The 19,307-nt window shown below is 48.6% G+C and overlaps 1 protein-coding gene across 1 annotated transcript in view; it reads left to right on the forward strand.

Annotated features, from left to right (window-relative positions):
- The window catches only part of EPHX2 (epoxide hydrolase 2), a 75,245-nt gene that overhangs the window by 51,319 nt on the left and 4,619 nt on the right, over nucleotides 1–19,307 (forward strand). The window contains exons 12-15 of the mRNA XM_047760738.1: nucleotides 3,343–3,454; nucleotides 13,306–13,377; nucleotides 15,632–15,665; nucleotides 17,590–17,692. Of these exons, the coding sequence (XP_047616694.1) occupies nucleotides 3,343–3,454; nucleotides 13,306–13,377; nucleotides 15,632–15,665; nucleotides 17,590–17,692 (321 nt within the window). The remainder of the gene's footprint in view (nucleotides 1–3,342; nucleotides 3,455–13,305; nucleotides 13,378–15,631; nucleotides 15,666–17,589; nucleotides 17,693–19,307) is intronic.

The raw sequence follows: 19,307 nt of genomic DNA on the forward strand, positions 1-19,307 counted from the left end.
CAGACACAGCTTGGATCTGGCATTGCTCTGGCAGCTGCTGTTCTGATCGGACCCCTAGCCTGGGAATCTCCATATGCTGAGGGTGCAGCCCTGAAAAGACAAAAAGACAAAAAAAAAGAGTTTAAAAATTTTTTAAAAAGAATCGGGTCCACCAAAAAGTTACTCTGCAGACTGTGATAGATTCTTCTTGAAGAGAACAAAAGGAAATAGAGCAACGAGCATACAGTCTCCACCCTGTTGTTTTATGAAACTTAATCCTGTCTCTCCCCTCTCTCCTGTGAGAATTTTTAAAGGTTTAACAGGAGCCTAGTGAAGTTTTGTGCAGAATAACATCAGATCTGAGACACACAAGCATGCTCTGATTTCCTGTTCCTCTTCTCTTGTTCTGCTTCCTTCATGTCTGCTGTTTGGTTTAGAGTACTTGCTCCTTCTACCTCTGCTCTCATTAAAGCAGCTCTGTTACCACATTTCTGGCAGGGCAGGAGGGAGCCGAGACCCTCTCCCAGGGCTGTCCAGGAGAGGACCCCACATCTCTGGGTATGGGCAAATCTGTTATTTAAGGATACTCTTGATAGCATTGATCTTCCCCTTTCTAGCCAGACAATGAATGAAAGAACAGAAAAAGGTCCATCTTAAAGTGGGGTATTTTTTTCTTTCTTTTCCTTTTTTCTTTGCTTTTTAGGGCCCCACCTACAGCACATGGAAGTTCCCAGCTAAGGGTCAAATCAGAGCTGCAGTTGCCTGCCTATGCCACAGCCACAGCAATATGGATCTGAGCCACATCTGCAACCTACACCACAGCTCACAACAACACCAGCACTGAACAAAGCAAGAGATCAAACCTGAATCCTCATTGATACTAATCAGGTTTGTAACCCCTGAGCCACAACGGGAACTCCCTAATGTGAGATATTTCTTTGAATCCTTGGTTTTGCCTTCCTACTAAAATAAGCTATGAGACCCATTTAATATAAGGGTCTACTCATTTGTTTTGTATCCTTTCTTTGCCAAACACATGGAAACTCTTCTCCCAGAAGGAGGCTATGGTTCAGTTTTTTCTAATCTTAATGCAATTGGCAGCAGCATTTATATGCTATCATCTCATTTAGTGTTGTTTTTTTAAATATATGTCAAAGCAATAAAAAAGAAAACCCCTTTCTTTTCAGTGTATTTCATAAAAACTAGAGTTTCTTCACTTGTGATTTAAGTAATCCTTAAAATAGTTTCACTGTGGGAGTTCCTGCCATGGCTCAGAGGTTAGGGAACCTGACTAACATCCATGAGGACACGGGTTCGATCCCTGGCCTTGCTCAGTGGGTTAAGGATCTGGCATTTGCCATGAGCTGTGGTGTAGGTTGCAGATGTGGCTCTGATCCCGAGTTGCTGTGACGTATGCCAGCAACTACAGCTCTAATTGGACCCCTAGCCTGGGAACCTCCATATGCCACGAGTGTGGCCCTAAAAAGACAAAAAAAAAAAAATAGTTTCACTATGGTGGCAGTAGACACCCATAGGCCTCCGTATAGCTTATTTTATACCCTAACCTGCACTAATAGTGGCTGCTGAACATTTGAAATGTGGCCAGTTTTAACTGAGATTACTTCTAGGAGTTCCCATTGTGGCTTAGAAGGTTAAGAACTTGACACTGTCTCTGTGAGGATGTGGATTCGATCCCTGGCCTCACTCAGTGAGTTAAGGATCAGTGTTGTCATAAGCTATGGCATAGGTTGCAGATGTGGCTCAGATCTGGTGTTGCCCTGGCTGTGGCATAGGCTTCAGCTGCAGCAAACCCCTAGCCCAGAAACTTCCATATGCTGCAGGCGCCGCGGTAAAAAGAAAAAAAAAGAAAGAAGAAAAGCAAAGATAGCTTTCAGATTCCAGATTTTTAGTATGAAAAAAAGAATGTAAAATCTCTTAATATTAACTACCTATTGAAATTAATATTTTAGATACATTAAGTTAAATATTAAATTAATACCTAACATTAAATTTAAAATTAAGTTAATTAACATTAAATAATATTTAAAACTAATCTCACATGTTCCTTTTTACTGGTTTTAATTTGGCCAGTAGAAAATTTTTAATTATGTAGATAGCTTACACTATATTTCTATTGGTTGGCACTTGATAAACCTCATCACTCCTTCCCCTGATTATTTAATTTGCCCTACTTATTCAATTCCTCCTATTTTCTATATCTATTTCTTTTCTGAGAAAAAGTTTCCCCAAGTTCAGAGCAGAATATGGAATTCCTTGCTGACTATCCGGACCAACTGTGGTCCTGGCTAACTTCTACCCATTCTGCCTTGGTGTGGGCTTTCAAATTTGCCCTGTCTTTTACTCCTATTGCTACCATCTTTTTCTCCTTGCTACTAATGGAGTAGTCTGTGGCCAAGCCCCATTTCTGCATCCATATGATGTATTACTGCTTGATACAGCACTTCCTGACTTCCACTTGCCTCCACTGTCACCTCTCCCCTCTCCTCAGAAGCCCTTGTAGCTTTCTTGGTTTTCTGCAGCTTCAATTCCAGATTCAGGGCCCTTCACATCCCAGCTCCCATATACCTTTCTGGCTTCATTTCCCAAGATGCCCCATTAACTGTTTGGCCTCTGACCCATAGACTCCTTACTCCATCAAACTTAACCCTAAGCAAGCTTTGCCCTCTCAAGCAACCTTATGATGTTTTCCTTGCTGGTATCTGTTCCCCTCCCCAGTCCTTCTTTGCTGGTAAAAGCCAAATTCACATGCTCTCTTTTCCATGAGGTCTTCTAAGATGTCTAAACCTACAGATCATTTATCTCCTGAACTCCTATAGTTTTGTGCTATTCCTGTAGTTCATATCACAGTCTATCTCATAATATAATCATGAGTGCATTTGTCTAACCTTCCTTACTGAAGTATGTTAAGCTCCTGGCATATTGGTTTTATATTCTCTCTCCCTTAGTATGTAGGATGGAATTATAGTCCCCACAGAGGAAACAGTGAGTGAAGGAAAGAAAGGAAAATGAATTTTTTAAAACTAGGGCAAATTGTACTGTGCACATACTCTAACCAAGGTGGATATACTGCATGTAACATGTGTGTGCATGTGTGCACGCGTGTGTGCGTGTGTGTGTGCGTTTGTCTAAGGCAGGTGGGTGAGAAATATTGTAGTTAGTGGGAAATCGCTGGGAGTCGGGCGGTGTGGCTGGGAATGCTGTTCTTCCCGCGCTGCTGGTGTGAATCCTTGTGCGTGGCGTCCCCCCGCTCCAAGGTTGGCTTCTGACACGTAAGGTCCTTTCTGGTCCTTTGCAGACTGGTTTTGTCCCGGGTCCATGTCTTGACACCTCTTCTTTCCACAGGGCGGTGGCCAGTCTGAATACTCCCTTCATGCCATCAAATCCCAATGTGTCCCCGATGGAGATCATCAAAGCCAATCCTGTCTTTGATTACCAGCTCTACTTCCAAGAGCCGGTAAGTTTGGGGCACTCCAAGCAGTGATCCCAGCAAGGATTTTGTTCTCCTTCCCCCTTCCTCTTTCCTTCTCCCTTGGGTCTGATTTAACTCTGTCCCGTTGAATTTTCTGTGGCTTTTCAATGAGAAACGAGTTCATAAATGGGCTCAGGTGAAGCAGGTGCCAGAGCTTGGCTGGTCCTTCCCAGGTGGTGGCGCATTTCCGAGTGTGTGTTTGGGATGATGAGGGGAGCCGGAGTGTGGGAGTGGCACCTGAGTTATGCTGCACCCCTGAAATTGTAAAGGAGGGGGCTGAGTGCTCCTTTTACTTCTCCGGCTGAGAGGCTGGTGAAACCCATCCTTCGTCGGTGACAGCTCCTGGCCTGATATCTCTGCTTATTGAGGAGTGAGTTTGTGCTTACAGATAGCGTCAGAGCCCCAAAACCCTGCACCAGCCCCAAGTGTCCTTTGAGAGATGTGGGAGGTCTTGAAGTATCACCTAAGGCCACAAAGCCCTAGATACCTTTCCAAGACACCCCTGGGGTTTGGGTGACAGGTGAGGGGTGTAGCTGCCACCTTTTACTGGATTCACTGAGAGCATCGTCCAGCCTGGGCTTCCACCCTTCATCTGGGGGAAGGGGAGCACCTGCTGTCTCTGCTTGTAGGCCCTGCACCCCAGTGCCCCGCTAGGTCGGTAATTCCAGAGAGGATAAAAGGTGTTTCCTAACACTCCAAAGAGAGAAGAATGGGTCAAGTTAATTGATAAAGAGCAGGAGAACATCTCACCTCATCTCTCGTCCAGCCCTTGCCTGTCTGATGCCCGTAGGAACAACAGTTTCCAGCAAGAGTCACAAGCATCCCGGTTTTGAATCGGCAAGTAACTCTTCTCTAAGAATGGTTTAGATCAGTAAGATGGTGCCTTGGAAGAGGAACTTTTTTGGTCTTTTTAGGGCCTCACCCATGGCATGTGGAGGTTCCCAGGCTAGGGGTCGAATTGAAGCTGCAGCTGCCGGCCTACGCCACAGCCACAGTAACACAGGATCCAAGCCACGACTGCAACCTCCACCACAGCTCATAGCAACGCCAGATCCTTAACCCTCTGAGTGAGGCCAGGGATCAAACCTCCATCCTCATGGATACTACTCGGGTTCTTCAAAAAGAGGTACTTTTGGATTCCAGCAGTAACCTGACCAGAAACCTCCAGCAACCTCATGAAAAGATGCTCAGGTGCCACACCTTCCACTGAGGCCAGGACACCACTGCCACAGCTCAGAGTGTGGGAAGCCATGAGCTTCCTTTGGCTGGAATTGAGTCACAGTATCTTTAATTAGTTTGAGAACCTTGATCTCGACGGGGTAAAGATGATTCCGATGGTATATTAGCTAGGGCTGCCATAAGAAAGTGACATAGATGGGGGGCCTTAAACTACAAAATGCATTATCTCACTGTCCTAGAGGCCAGAAGTCCAAGGTCAAGGTGTCTGCACAGTCGGTTTCTTCTAAAGCCACTCTGCTTGGTTTCTAGATGGCCTTTTCTCGCTGTGTCTTCACTGCGTGCGTGTGTCTGTCAAAATACCCTCTTTCTTGGACACCAGCCACTTTGGATCAGGCCCACCATCATGACCTCATTCGATGTTAATGACCTTCAAAGACCCTTTCTCCAAATACAGTCACATTCTGAGGAGCTAGGGCTCAGGCCGTCTTAGGAATTTGGGGGACACAGTTCAGCTGGTAACAGTGGGAACTCTGAGGGTGGAGGTGGGGGCTGTGATAAACTGATCTGTGTGGAATGAGACCTGGGTACGTGAGACAGGAAGGGGGAGATTTTCTTGTGCAAAAAGCCTGGGAAGCAGCGTCTGTTTGTAGTCGACGTCAGAAGCAGTAGTGCATCATTATAGTTTCGGCACCCCATCCCAGGGTGTAAATTCTTTCAGCTGCACCAGAAGTCAGCATCCCAAACTAATGGGATGTCCTGCCTATCATCTGTCTTCAGGTGTCTGTGTTACTCAGTGCATCTCAGGCTGGAGAAGCTTCTGGTGCTGCCTAGGTTCTAGGTTCTTTTTTTTTTTTTTTTTTTGGTCTTTTCTAGGGCCACACCCGAGGCATGTGAAGGTTCCCAGGCTAGGGGTCTAATCCGAGCTGTAGCCGCCGGCCTACACCACAGCCACAGCAACACTGGATCCGAGCTGTGTCTGCGACCTACACCACAGCTCACAGCAATGCCAGATCCTTAACCCACTGATCGAGGCCAGGGATCAAACCTGAAACCTCATGGTTTCTAGTCGGATTCGTTAACCACTAAGCCACTACAGGAACTCCGGTTCTAGGTTCTTAAGTGGCAGGTGCGGCGGCCTTTAGGCATTAGGAAGGAGACAGCCCCGCACAGCTGTGACTCTGATGTCTGGCTCGCTCTCACCTCTTATCTGACCCTCTCTCGGTCTCTGGCTCTGCTTGGTCCCCTCTCCCCCCAAACCCAAGCCCCTCCCACTGCCCTCCGTGTGCCCAGAGGACCCCGCCCGCTGGGCTCTGCCTTCACCTCTGACACCTGAGTGCCCCAGAGTCACTTCTCTTGTCTCTGCCTTCTCCCCAGCCCGACCCCCAGACCCTGTAGATGGGCCACAGTAGGCTTTGACACTGTAGCCCCACTGCTGGGGCTTCACCCTTGGGCGCAGCCGGGGGTGGGGGAGGGGGTGAGTGTGGGGCTGTGTGCCCTCTCTTCCACATCTTTCTTCCGTTGTCTCTTTCTTATCCTTTTGACTTGGACATTCGTAAGAAGACTCATAGCTGCTTGCGGAGCTAAAACTCTGCTCCTTAAATGCTGACTCCCCATCCCCCCGCCCCTCCCCAACAGCCCCCCGTTCTACATTCAGTCTTGATGAATCTGACTCCTCCAGGACCTCATATAAGTGGAATCATACAGCATGTGTCTTTCGCGTCTGGCGTATTTCACTGAGCAGAGTACGCTCAGGATTCATCCAGGACGTAGCTCGTGGTGATTAAATCACATGCCATGGGTGTGTAGAGCCCGTTTTGTTCATCTCTTCATTCTTTGATGGAGGCTTGGGTTGCAGCTACCGCTTTTTGCTGTGCCGCTGGGCCTGGTGGTTCTGTCCACAGCAGCCCCTGGCGTGCTCTCCCATCTGTTCAGCTGAGCAAGCTGAGGCTCTGGGAGCCCCACTCACTCGCCCAGACCAGGTACGTGACTGGGTCAGGTTGTTGACTGAATCTTATTTGACTTCAGAGCCCACATGCCTCCTCTTAAGCCACACTTGGAGGGAGTTTGGACTTTATCTGTGTGCTGAGCATCGAAGCTAGGGGTTGGAGGGTGGCGGTGAGGCAGCAAAACCCAGATAAGCTCAAGGTCTCAATGGAAGGGGTGACCTCAGGGGAGGATGCTTACTAATTGCAGCCCTAATAGAGTAAGGATTTTCATTTCAAAGGTTGTTATAGTCATTGCAGAAAAATCAGTACCTTTATTGTTCTATTGAGGATGGTTTCATTCTTAGGAACAAAGCCTCTTGGCAGGGAAATGTCTGTTACTCAGATTAGTGACCTGGCCACTAAAAGGCCCCCAGGAACTGGCTTGGGTGAATGCAGCAGCTGGGGCTGGTCTGGATGGGCACCGAGCTGGGTCTTAAGGAAAAACCATTCTGTGGGGAGGAGCTCCTTGACGAGGAAGCAAACTGACCAACCCCTTCCTGAGGGTCTCTGGCCCTCAGTATATTTTTCGCATCGGTGACAGCTTTAAACTTCAGCTGAATTCGGGCCAATAAATAAAACATAATATATAGAGCCACTCCTTGAATCAGGGGTGGGTGCTGGGTGTCCCTTCTTCCCATCCCTCCTCCCACCCCAGTCCCAACCGTTCTCCAGCCAGGAGGTGGCACCCATGAGCTTAGGGGTCCAGACTCCTGCCCCCAGCCCTCCCACCTCTTGCTCGTTTGCTGAGCAGCTCAGGGTGCGGCTTAGACCAACGCTAACTTAGACCAACGCCAGGTTTCGATCCAGCTTCCCAAGCTCTTTGAACCTTTAGCCAACGTTTACTGTCCTGGCCTGTGAATTTGCCCTCTGGTGGAAGTTCAAATCAAAAGCTATGTTCTTCGGAGTTCCTGTCGTGACTCAGCGGAAACAAATCTGACTGGCATTCATGAGGACGCAGGTTCGATCCCTGGCCTCATTTAGTGGGTTAAGGATCCGGTGTTACCGTGAGCTGTGGTGTAGGTCTCGGACATGGCTCGGATCCCACATTGCTGTGGCTGTGGCGTAGGCCAGCAGCTATAGCTCTGATTAGACCCCTAGCCTGGGAACCTCCGTATGCTGTGGATGCGGCCCTAAAAAGACACACACACAAAAAAGCTATGTTTTTCTTTCCTTCTCGGAGAGGGGATGCTAGGCTTTGCGTTTGTGTAGTAAGAAACAGAGGAGGAGGAGGTGACTCTGAGCAGCAAAGCCAAACAGAATCAGCTGGATAATTTCATCACGACCTGTTCCCTTTCGTAAATCTTAGGATTTTTAGGTCCTTATTTAGCCTGGGGACATCTCAGAGCCCCTTTGCCCCCAAATCAGAGCACGCCTGGTGTATCCTGTTAAACCTGCGCTCAACCACCCCCAACACTGCTTCCTCTTTATTTCTCCATTTGACATCTGCACGACATGGATGGACCTAGAGATTATCATACTGAGTGAAGTCAGACAGAGAAAGACAAACATTGCGTGATAGCACTTAGATGTGGAATACAAAAAAAGGCTACAAATGAACTAACTTGCATTCTTTCTATGGCTGAGTAATATTCCACTGTATATATGTACCACATCTTTAGGCATTCATTTGTTGACAGACATTTAGGTTGTTTCCATGTCTAGGCTATTGTGCATAGTGCTGCAATGAACACTGAGGTACATGTATCTTTTCGAATTATTTCTGGCCTATTTTGAGAGAGCTCTGCCCCACCGTCAGAGGAATTCAAGTCATTGTTATCGAGGTGGACAGAATGTGAAGCGGCGTTGCCGGCCCCAACCTGATGATTAAAGGGTACACGCTGTCTTCCTGGGAGAAGCGTCTTGTAGTGTGAGCTGGAGAGGGTGGTGCTGCCTGAGCTCATGCTTTGCAGGAGCTGTGATTTAAGTGGCTGTCCCCATTGTCTTAGCAATGACACAACAGACCCGAAGAAGAGCTTCTGAAGCAGACCTATGGAAATAACAAAAATGCCATCTGTGGGAAGCTTCCCACAGATGAGGTGACCAAAAACACCACCCCTGCCAGCGCTCTACGCCCTGAAAAGTCTGGACCGAACACAGTCTCCTTCCTTGTGTCCTCTTCTGACATTGAGCTGAATATAAGTTGTGGGGGGTGAAGGGAAGATCAGGTTTGGGAATCCTGGGAATCAGACCTCCCACCTGTGTCAGCACACCTGTAACCCGGCTGCTGGGGAGGGGGTACCTGGCCCACTGAACCCAGAGGTTATATAGACCCTTAACACTTTCCCTCCCCACCCACCTGTCAATTCAAGACTTCTTGAGGTGGTGGATTATTTTCCTCGGGCTGCAGATTTCCACCAACAGGGGGCTGTACGTTAAACGAGGTGTTATTGACGCTTTGCAAAATCCAGATCTAAGTGTCATTGTGCCCCTTATAAGATCTAGAAGGAATATTATCTTTCGAGGAGCTGTCTTGTTGACGCGAGGGAATTATCGCTCTTTATGGTTGAGCAGGTATTTCTGCCGACGGGGAGGGGTGGTCAGTGCGTTAGTGCAGGTACACACAGCAGAGCAGTCCAGAAGGAGGTGGGGGGGGAGAGGAGGCCCAAAGGCAGAGAACATTTTTTCTCTGTTTAAATTTTTCTTGTCCTGTCATGAAATATGAATTTTTTTCATACATTTTTGGTGAATATGAGCTTACAGTGGAGGCTAGAAAAATAAAAGCCACAATCCATGGGGTCATTTTGAAGACACTCCCACTTAAGACTTTATCACACATTTTCCCCTTTTTTTTTTCCTTCTCTTCTTCCCATCCGTCTAGCCTTTGTTGGGTACCTACTATCATCAGGCTATCGCAGTGGGAATAAAAATGTGAATAAGATACAGTGTGTGTCCCTAAGAAATTCACAGGCCATCAAGGGGACCATATCCAAAAAGAGACAATTATTTTTCTTTCTCTCTTTTTTTGGCCACGCCCATGGCATGAGGAAGTTCTGGGGCCAAGGACTGAACCCATGCCAGAGCAGTGACAACACTGGGCCCTTAACTCACCAAGCCACCAGGGAACTCACCAAGCCACCAGGGAACTCCCCAAAATAGATAATTCTGATGCAATTAGGTGACTTTAATTATAGCTATAGTAATAATAACAATAACCATCATTTATTGGCATCTCTCCTATGTATCTATCAGGCTTTGACAGAAATAGGCATTATTGGAGTTCCCGTTGTGGCTCAGCAGTAATGAACCTGACTAGTATCCATGAGGACATGGGTCCAATCCCTGGCCCTGCTAGGGATTGAAGGCCAGGCTTGGATCTGGCGTTGCTGTTGCTGTGGTATAGACTGGTAGTAAAGCTGAGATTCAGCCTTTAGCCTGGGAACAGGTGTGGCCCTAAAAAGACAGACAGACAGACAGAAAAAAAGAGAGACAGAGAGAGGGAGGGAGGAAGAAAGAAAGAAAAGAGAAAGAGAAAGAGAGAAAGAGGGAGGGAGGAAGGAAGGAAAGAAAGAGAGAGAGAGAAAGAAAGAGAGAGAGAGAGAGAGAAAAAAGAAAGAAAGAGAAATAGGTATTATCTCCTAAAAACCTTACAAAACCCCCATTTTATAGATGAGAAAACTGAGGCTCTGGAAAATCAAGTTGCCCAGTTAATAAGTATTCGTAACAGGGCTTGAAACCTTGTTTGTTGGATTCCAAAGTTCATCCTTTAATTCTATGATCACGAGCACAGAGGGAGGAGCCCTATCCTGTTGGACAGACAGGAGGCTTGTCATTGGCCCGTGGGACTTCAAAATAAGGTATCGCCTTTTATAAATTACAAAGAGTCCGACAGTATCAGCGGGGCACACAGCCAGAGTCCAGATGCTCTTATCTTCGCCCCTCTCCGGCCCTCACCTTTGTCCTCATCACCCCTGTGGATCTGATACACTTTCACGTGATGGACAGACTTATTTACTTTTGGGCTCTCTGATTTTTTAACTGACCCCTTTGACATTCATTTCCTCTTTGAAGGACTATTTCACCACTGCAGCCCATCTAGACCTCTGGACTCGCAAAGATTCCTCCACACACTGAGACACAGCCTGATCTCATAAACAGTCACTGTTTCTGGGATGGGGGCTGTTCTCAATAAAAAATGAGGACCCATGGTGACACGCAGGGCATTGATCAACCACTTAAAATGTACTGCCTTCCATGGCCATTTCTTGCCTTGGCATTCATCACCTAGCTGAAGGCAGCGATTGATTCTCCGTCACAGCCACATCTTACAAATGCGAGGGGATTGTCATTTACACACCAGCATTGCTTTCATCAGATATTCTCATGCTGTGGATCCAGCACTGCCTGCAGATGAAGGTCCCCTCTCCCGAAGTGCTGCTGTCTCATAGATCCGGAGCTCCCATGACTGCTCTGCGAATGGATGAAGTGCAGGGTGCTAAGACCTCTTAAAACATGCAGGGTCTGAGTGCTGCTGGCCACTAAACACTTGACAGACCTGCCTTCCAGGACCCTCCCCTCTGGGAACAGGCATTCAACCTCTGTCCCTTCCCCGACCCCTTACAGCTGCTCCAGAGAAGATGACAAGATGCTTCTCTGCTCTCAGGGTGGTCCATGGGAGGACACTGCAGGCTCTGTGGGATCCAAGAAGAGCAGAGCTGTGTGATGGGGGAAGGTGGGACTTTGTGGGGAAGGCAGTGTTTGGGATGGGTGCAGAAGGCTTCTTGAAAGCTAAACTGAGGGAAATAGGTGTTCTTGGTGGAAGTTACAATATATGAAACCAAGAGGATGAGAAAGTGGGGCACCCATTTGGAAAACATCCTGCAACTCTGTCCAGTGGGTACCTGGGTACATTCAGGTGAGCAGCTGGAAAGGAGGAGAAGAAAGCAGGCTGGCACTGTGCTCTAGGCTGAATCGTGTCTGCCCCCCACCCCCAGCCCATTCAGATGTTGAGGTCCTAAGCCTGATGTGATGGTGTGAGGAGGTGAGCCCTTGGGGAGATGATTAGGTCTTGAGGGTGGAGCCCTCATGAATGGGATTAGTGCCCTTAAAGAAGCAGCTCCAGGAGTTTGCTGACTCCTTCTGCCTTGTGAGGACACAGCGAAACAGTTCTCACCAGACATGAACCTGCCAGCACCTTTATCTTGGACTTGGATCAGGACTTCCCAGCCTGTGGAACTGTGAGAAATCAATGCCTGTGTGTATAAGCCACCCAGTCTGTGGTACTGAGTTACAGAGCCTCAGTAGACCGTGATGCACTGCCCTGCTTCTCCTCAGTGTCTTCCCATAACACTGGTCCCCTGGAGGACTGCGTGGGGAAGAACCTTTCTCATTTCAGAGCAGTTGTCCCTGCTGGGTCCCTGCCTCAGGGACAGTTGACTATATCGCTTTTGACACTGTTGCTGTAACTGCTTTCTGGTCCAAGGCCTTTCAAGTTCCAGAAAAGAAAGATTGGATAAAAATTGTTTCTTTGTGTCCTAAAAAACAATGGACCCAGTAGATTAGTATCTACGGGTGGATCTTTTTTCTTTTTCTTTTTTCTTTTTTTTTTTTGCTATTTTAGGGCTGCCCTTGCAGCATATGGAGGTTCTCGGGCTAGGGGTCCAATCGGAGCTGTGGCCACCAGCCTACGTCACAGCCACAGCTACGCCAGATCCAAGCTGTGTCTGCCACCTGCACCACAGCTCATGGCAATTCTAGATCCTTACAAGGCCAGGGATCAAACCCAGGTACTCATGGATCCTAGTCGGGTTCATTAACCACTGAGCCACGAAGGGAAGTCCCCAGCAATGGATCTTAAAGCCTCTGGCCACCACTATTCTTAGTGTCAGGAACCACTCCTGGAAAGAGGATTTGGGGAAGAAGGAAGGGGGTGGGGAAAGGAGGGACCCAGACCCTGAGTTTTCGGCAGGAATCCCTTCCCCAGCCCCCAGGACAGGACAGTAACTCTGGCACTTTACTTCAGGCTACAGCCAGCCCTCGCCCCATCCTCAGGACCTCTGCTTTGTATGTTAGGACTCTCAGGGATGAAGCAAGTTCAAGTCAGAACTGTCCAGTTGTGCACAATCCAGAGGCCTGGAAATGGCCAAAGAACCGGTCGTAGACTAAACAGTTAAATGTAACAACATTGGAGCACAAAAGATATGTGTCCAGCAACTGAATCAAAGCAACTTGCTGCCTGTCTTTGGGGAGACAACTTAGGCCCAATCAAAGGAGCTGGTTCTGGAGTTAGCGCGGCAACATGAGACGGGAATGGAACCCACCTTGGCTTCTGAAAATCCTTGGAATTGTCCTCCTCCTCTCCTCACCACCCTTCAGCCCCAATCTCCCCATTCCTGCTCCAGCCCTTCCCTGTTCCCTTAAAGGGATTGTTATAAGTAATATAGTCTCATTGCAGGAATTTTGAAAGATGGGGGACAAAAGGTAAAGAAAGCAGCATCCATAAATTTACCTCCCGGGTTGTGGGCTGGGTGGGGGACCACTGCGAGCATCTTGTATATTATGTGAACTTTTAAAACAAGCAAACAGACCTGTCTCGACATAAAAATGCAGATTTATGCATTTCTAATGACACTTGAGCTGGGTGGGGCAGAGATTGGGGGCTTCTTGCTTTCAGAAGTCAGATTAATGTCTGCGATGTCTGCCGAGTCCATCATTTTGCCTTCTGGGTTGTTTCAGGGAGTGGCAGAGGCTGAACTGGAACAGAACCTGGATCGGACTTTCAAAAACTTCTTCAGAGCACATGATGAGGTGAGGGGTGCAGGCAGGGTGGGCAACAGGAAAGGGAAGGATGGCTTCCCTGGGCAGGTTGGGGCATGTCAGGGTCTGGAAATGAGCGACTTGCCTTCTTTCCTTTGACTTCATTCACAGTCAGGGCAGTTGGAGACCTCAACCCCACTCACCGGTCCCTTCATTCATGGGGAAAGGTCTCGTTCATAGTGTGTGACTGTCACACACTAGTAGGGCTTGAAAATTAAAGAATGATTATAATGGTCACTGTTTAGCAATTCTACCGTCATCACCTTTATCATTTCCATATGCATAGTAGTTTTTCAAAGTCCTGAATTAATTGATGCCTCTAACCCTTTTCTTGAGCAACCACAGGCATCTAGAACCCTTGAACAGTCCTGCCTTACCTGTTAGAAGTCATTGTCACTCATGTTGCTTTATCTGGTCACTGCCTGCTTGGACTTCCCTATTGTTGCCAGTTTCTCTGCTGACCATTTCTGGCCTCTCACTCTTTTATATTCAGTTCCGTTTCCTTCCTCCTGAAGGATTTTCTCTTCTAGTTTTCTCAATAAGAGTCTTATAGCAGTACATTCCTAATTTTGGGCCTGGAAATGTCTTCGTTTTGCTTTTAATCCTAAAGAACGGTTTATCTGATTCTAGGTTGACAATTATTTTCTTCTAAGAGCTTCTGTTGTTGCTTGTAAAAATTCAGCCTCAGGTCTGCCTTCTTGTATGGTGCTTGTCTTTTAGCCAAGTCAGGTATGCAGTTTAACCCATATTTGAAGTTTTCTTTTTAATTTCATTGAACAGGTTTTGGTTTTTTTTTTTTTAATTTTTGAAAGTTGTATTTGGTTCTGGTTTGTTTTGTTTTGTTTTTTTGTTTTAGGGCGGCACCCGCAGCATATGGAAGTTCCCAGGCTAGGAATCTAATCGGAGCCTCAGCTGCTGGCCTACACCACAGCTCACGGTTAATGCTGGATCCTTAAGCCTCTGAGCAAGGCCAGGTTTTGAACCTGTGTTCTCATGGATACTAGTCAGGTTCGTTACCACTGAGCCACAACAGGAACTCCTGTATTTGGTTCTTTTTCAAATTGTTCTGATCTTTTTAATCTTGCTCTGTTCTTGCTGTTCAGTTCCTTCTTTTGTCTTTAATTATTTTAAATATACTCATTTTTCATTCTCTTTCTCTCTCTGCAAGTTCTATTATTTGGTATTTTTGGAGAGTCTTGTGTTACTATTTGGTCTGTCTGTTGTCTCTTGCAATGGGGTTTGGTTTTGTGTGTGTAAGAGAGGGAGGGAGAAAAGGAGGGAGTTTTGTGATTTTGGTTCGTGGGCTCACCTTCAGCAGCACTTCATCTGCAGCTGTTTCAGCTGGGATGGAGGAAGTGGCCCTCCTGGATGGTTTAACCTTTGCTTCTCCTACCAGGCATCCTGGTGGCATTACCAGTCCAGGCTCACTTCCATTTTTGTTGCTTACTTCACTTAGTGGGGGTTTCTAGATCTCGTAGAGTGTTTATTCAAACCCACACATGGGAGAAGGCAGGCTTGAGGTGTGGATTCCCAGGGAAGCTTGTTTTGCTTTCCTCTTGGCACCAAAAGGAAAGGACCAAATCCTTCGACATTTCTCTGTCCTGATAGGTGGGTTTTTTCTAGTCTACCCTTTCACTAAGGACCCCAGATTGACCAGATTCCTCCCTGTGGAGGGTGAGGAGGATTTCATTTGTAATTTCCCACCTGCCATAGACCTAGGGTCTCATCTCTTGTTCTGGCTGGCTGATACACCTAAATCCTTGTATTGCCAAGACCTGCAAGCACCCAGGAGCAGCCTTGGCCTGGAGGGTAGTTGTGAGCTGCTTTGCTCTGACTGTGGAGGACCTGCCCAGTGCCCTTGGGCCTTTAGCATATCTGTATAGTCTGATAGCACTGGTGGGGGTTTTTAAATGACCTCTTTCTACATGTTTACTTTGCTTGACCCATGACATCATTTCTTTCTTTCTTTTTTTTTCCTTTATACAGCTGTACCTGCGGCACATGGAGGTTCGCAGGCTAGGGGTTGAATTGGAGCCACAGCTGCCAGCCTGCACCACAGCCACAGCCACACTGGATCTGAGCCAAGTCTGCAACCTCCACTGCACCTCAAGGCAATGTCGGATCCTTAACCCACTGAGCTGGTCCAGGGATCGAACCTGCATCCTCATGGATACTCCTCGGGTTCGTTTCTGCTGAGCCACAATGGGAACTCCCATGACGTAATTTCTAACTTTTCTCCTTCCAGACTTTTCTCACCACGAACAGAGTCCGTGAATTGGGTAAGAGACATTCTTAGGAGAAGAGGGAGACAGGAGGGCCAGGGCAGCAGACATTAAATGAGTGTTTCTCCATGTGATGGCTGTGGACAGATGCAGCCACCTGCAAGCCCTGAACTATAACTCGGTCAACATAGGTCCCTGCTGGTGAATCACTCTCACCCTGACCCTGGGCTGACCACAGGGGCCTTGGGTTCCTTTCTCCTACCGAGTTTTGGGCTCAAGATCTTAAAGACTAAGAGCATGGAGGAATCTCAGAGCTCGTCAGGGCAGACCCACCCTCCCCGGATTAGGACTGAGACCCAGAATAGGGACTGACCTCTGCAGGGTCACCTGGTTCAGGCAGAGAAACCAGGCTAGACTCTCGGCCAGGTCTCCCCCATCATAGTGCCCTGGCCTTCCCTCCTTCTGGCTTGGTCCTATCCTGTGACAACAGACCCTTGTTCCCCCTCCCAGTTTGGATATAAGGGAGGGGCCAGGGCTAGGAGCAGACTGGCACTCACCACCCCCCCTCCTACCCCAGCTTCTGGATGTGGCACGGTTCCCATAGAAACTTGATTGACCCAGGCCCGTGACTTTGTCACCATTCTCTTCTATATTTATTAATAGAGATGATCACTACCATTGTTTGAGCACCTACTGTATGCATCAAACCCTGGGTTAGCCTCCTTTAAATGTACTGATAATAATCCTGGTGACATCCCCCACCCCCAAACTCCCATTATTATCTCTGTTTGACAAGTGAGGAAAATGGGTTTCAGAAGAGTTACAGAATCTGCCTAAGGTGGCCAGGCTGGGCCTAAATTCTTCTGACCCTAAAGGCCATACTCTTCTCACTGACCAGGAACAACTCTCCCTTCCCTCCTCCACCCCTTTACTTGTTCCCATGGCCCCTCATTCATTCCTTCATTCCTCAGACATTTTAAGTGCACACTTGGTGTGAGGAGGGGCAGGTATCCAAGCACACAAGGCAAAGTCATTGCCCCTGGGGAGCCCCAGTCTCTTGGGGAGGCAGAGAGCAGTAATAATGGAGGAGAGCTGGGGGGCGGGTGTCTCAGAGGCATCAAGGCAACAGCAACCCAATCACCAGCCCCAGGGGGGAAGGTTGGCTGGCCATGGGGAGGCACCCTGATCACATGCCCCAAAAGTCTGCAATGCCCAGCTCCAGAACCTCCAAGGCTCTGGAAAGCCTGAAAATGGTGAGGCAGCCCATTGAAGCACCAGCAGTAATACCTGTGGGGCTGTCCCCTAGCAAAGGCCCTGGTCCCTGAGCTTTCAGTAGCCATCACAAGCTGCCCTCCACGGAGACTGGGGACTCCTGGAACACTGTGTACTCCCTGAAAACGAGATAGAATTCCATGCCAAGGACACCATGCGGGGGTCCGTGAGCCTGCAGCTAGCAATAGTGTGTGCTCTTCCTTGTCCATTTCATTCCAATAGACGGGAATGATGGCAGTGCCACAGTCTCAGGGCCAAACAAGATTTTCTTCTAGACTAAGAAGAAGATCAGAGCAGGCATTTGTGAAAATTTCAAGAATCTCCGTGGAGCTACCTAAAGAGGGACATGATTGTTAAAGTGTTTAGAGAAGGTGTGGTTTAGGGGAGAGGGTGGCTGGAGGCTGATCGGGCCTCGAAACTGCAAACGGTGTCCTCTTGGACGGTGTTGTCAGTTTTTGAAGGAGAGGAGGGTGTGTGTCCTGGAAGTTGTGGCCTGGGCTCCAGAATGACAGCAAGAGCACTGGAGCTTGAGACGAGATAGGCTCATTGTGGGAAAGAAAGAGCAGATGAAGGCACATGAGGCCCCTCAGTATCAGTTCAGAGCGGGCAGGAGAGGCAGGTGGGAGCCTGACCTCAACTGGGATCACCTGCAATAGAACTAGCACACCTAGCACAGGGGGTGGGAGAGGAAACAAGTGGCTTTTCGCAGGAGGACTTTTTGTGGGGACCCCAGAGGAGCCCAGCCTCAGCAGGCTAGTCACCGAGGAAGACATCCAGTTCTACGTGCAGCAGTTCAAGAAGTCTGGGTTCAGGTAAAGAGTGGTGCCCTGAACACGGGGGGAGAGAAGGTTGGCAGAGGGGGGCTGTTCTGCTCTCACGGTGCAAGGCGAGACCCAGGGCCCCTCCAGCTCAGTCCCCGTGGATGCCTGGCCAGCCTCTGCCTCGATGCCTCCAGTGTCCGGAGGCTCAGTATCTGACAATACTCAGCCTGCTTAGGTTCGAGAATTCAGCTTGTTCTCCCTTATGAGTAGGGACCAGACGTTTTTAACCTTTCCTCAGGTGTGACTTCTGTCAGAATCAGATGACAGCTCTGAGTTCTTCAGAAGAATGCAAAGACCCCCATAGACTCAAAAAGCACATACCTATTTGGGGCAGGGGGATCATAGACCTCTCGTGTATATGTACAAGAGCTTCACCGAGCTCTAACTCACCTAGCATGGGCTTCACCCACTACAAGTGTAAATTCATCAGTTCTTAGTCTTTCACGGAGCTGTGCCATCAGCGCTACAATCCATTTTAGAGTGTTTTCATCACCCCAAAAGCAGCTGTTGCCTTTCACAGTCAGCCCCACTTCTCCTCCACCCCTGGTCCCAGGCAGTCACCAATCTGCCTTCCGTCTCCCTGGACCTGCTCATTCTGGTCATTTCTTATAAATGGCAGCATGCACTGTGTGTGTCTTCCCCACCCACCTCCCTTTACTCAGCAGTTTCCTGGGTGTGTCCCTGTCCTGGTCTGGTGCCAGGACTTCATTCCTTTTCTTAGGTCTGGTTTTGTTTGTTTGTTTGTTTGTCTTTCTTTCTTTTAGGGCCACGCCCACGGCATATGGAGGTTCCCAGGCTACGGGTCTAATCAGAGCTGTAGCCTCCCGCCTGCACCACAGCCATGGCAATGCCAGATCCGAGCCACATCTGCAACCTACGCCACAGCTCACGGCAACTCTGGATCCTTAACCCACTGAGCAAGACCGGGGATTGAACCCACAACTTTATGGTTCCTAGTCGGATTTGTTTCCGCTCTGTGCCACAACGGGAACTCCTCTCAGGTCTGTTTTTATGCTGCGCTTCAGGGTCCTGCCCTGGAACCACTAAGAATCCCTCCAACAGCCCTTTTGCTGCATGTTTCTTCTCATATTTGGAGACTGCAAATCTTGGAATCTCCTGAGTCCTTCACGGCCACTGCGGGCCACTGTGTCCCCATCCTCCTCCTCTCCCCGTGCCTGTGTCTTTTCACACCCCATCCTCCACTCAGACCTAGGGGTGCAGAAGGAGCCCAAAAGGTGCACCGCCTTCATCAGCCCAGCCCGCAGGCCCACGGCATGGCAGCCTTGGCTGTGAACTCCCGTGGTGGCCCTTCAGACCCCAGTGTCTCCTGCACCACAGCTGCAACTCTTCCTTAAGCTTCTCCTCTTTCTAAAAAAGTGGGTGACAATTTAAGAGCTTCAGACTGGGAGATAGATGTGCCCTGAAAGGGAGCGTAGAGGCCATCTGATCTGGATGGAGAATTAGTGGTCCCCAAAGGGCAGGTGGCTTGTCCAAGGTCTTCCAGGCCCTCCTCTGCACTGTAGGAGCCTTGAGGGCCTGATGACACCAAGCCCTACTGTGCCTGAGGTTTGGGAGCATGTTCCAGGCACAGCCCTGGGACCACCCT

Source organism: Phacochoerus africanus, chromosome 15, assembly GCF_016906955.1.
Source record: "Phacochoerus africanus isolate WHEZ1 chromosome 15, ROS_Pafr_v1, whole genome shotgun sequence".
Lineage (NCBI taxonomy): Eukaryota > Metazoa > Chordata > Mammalia > Artiodactyla > Suidae > Phacochoerus > Phacochoerus africanus.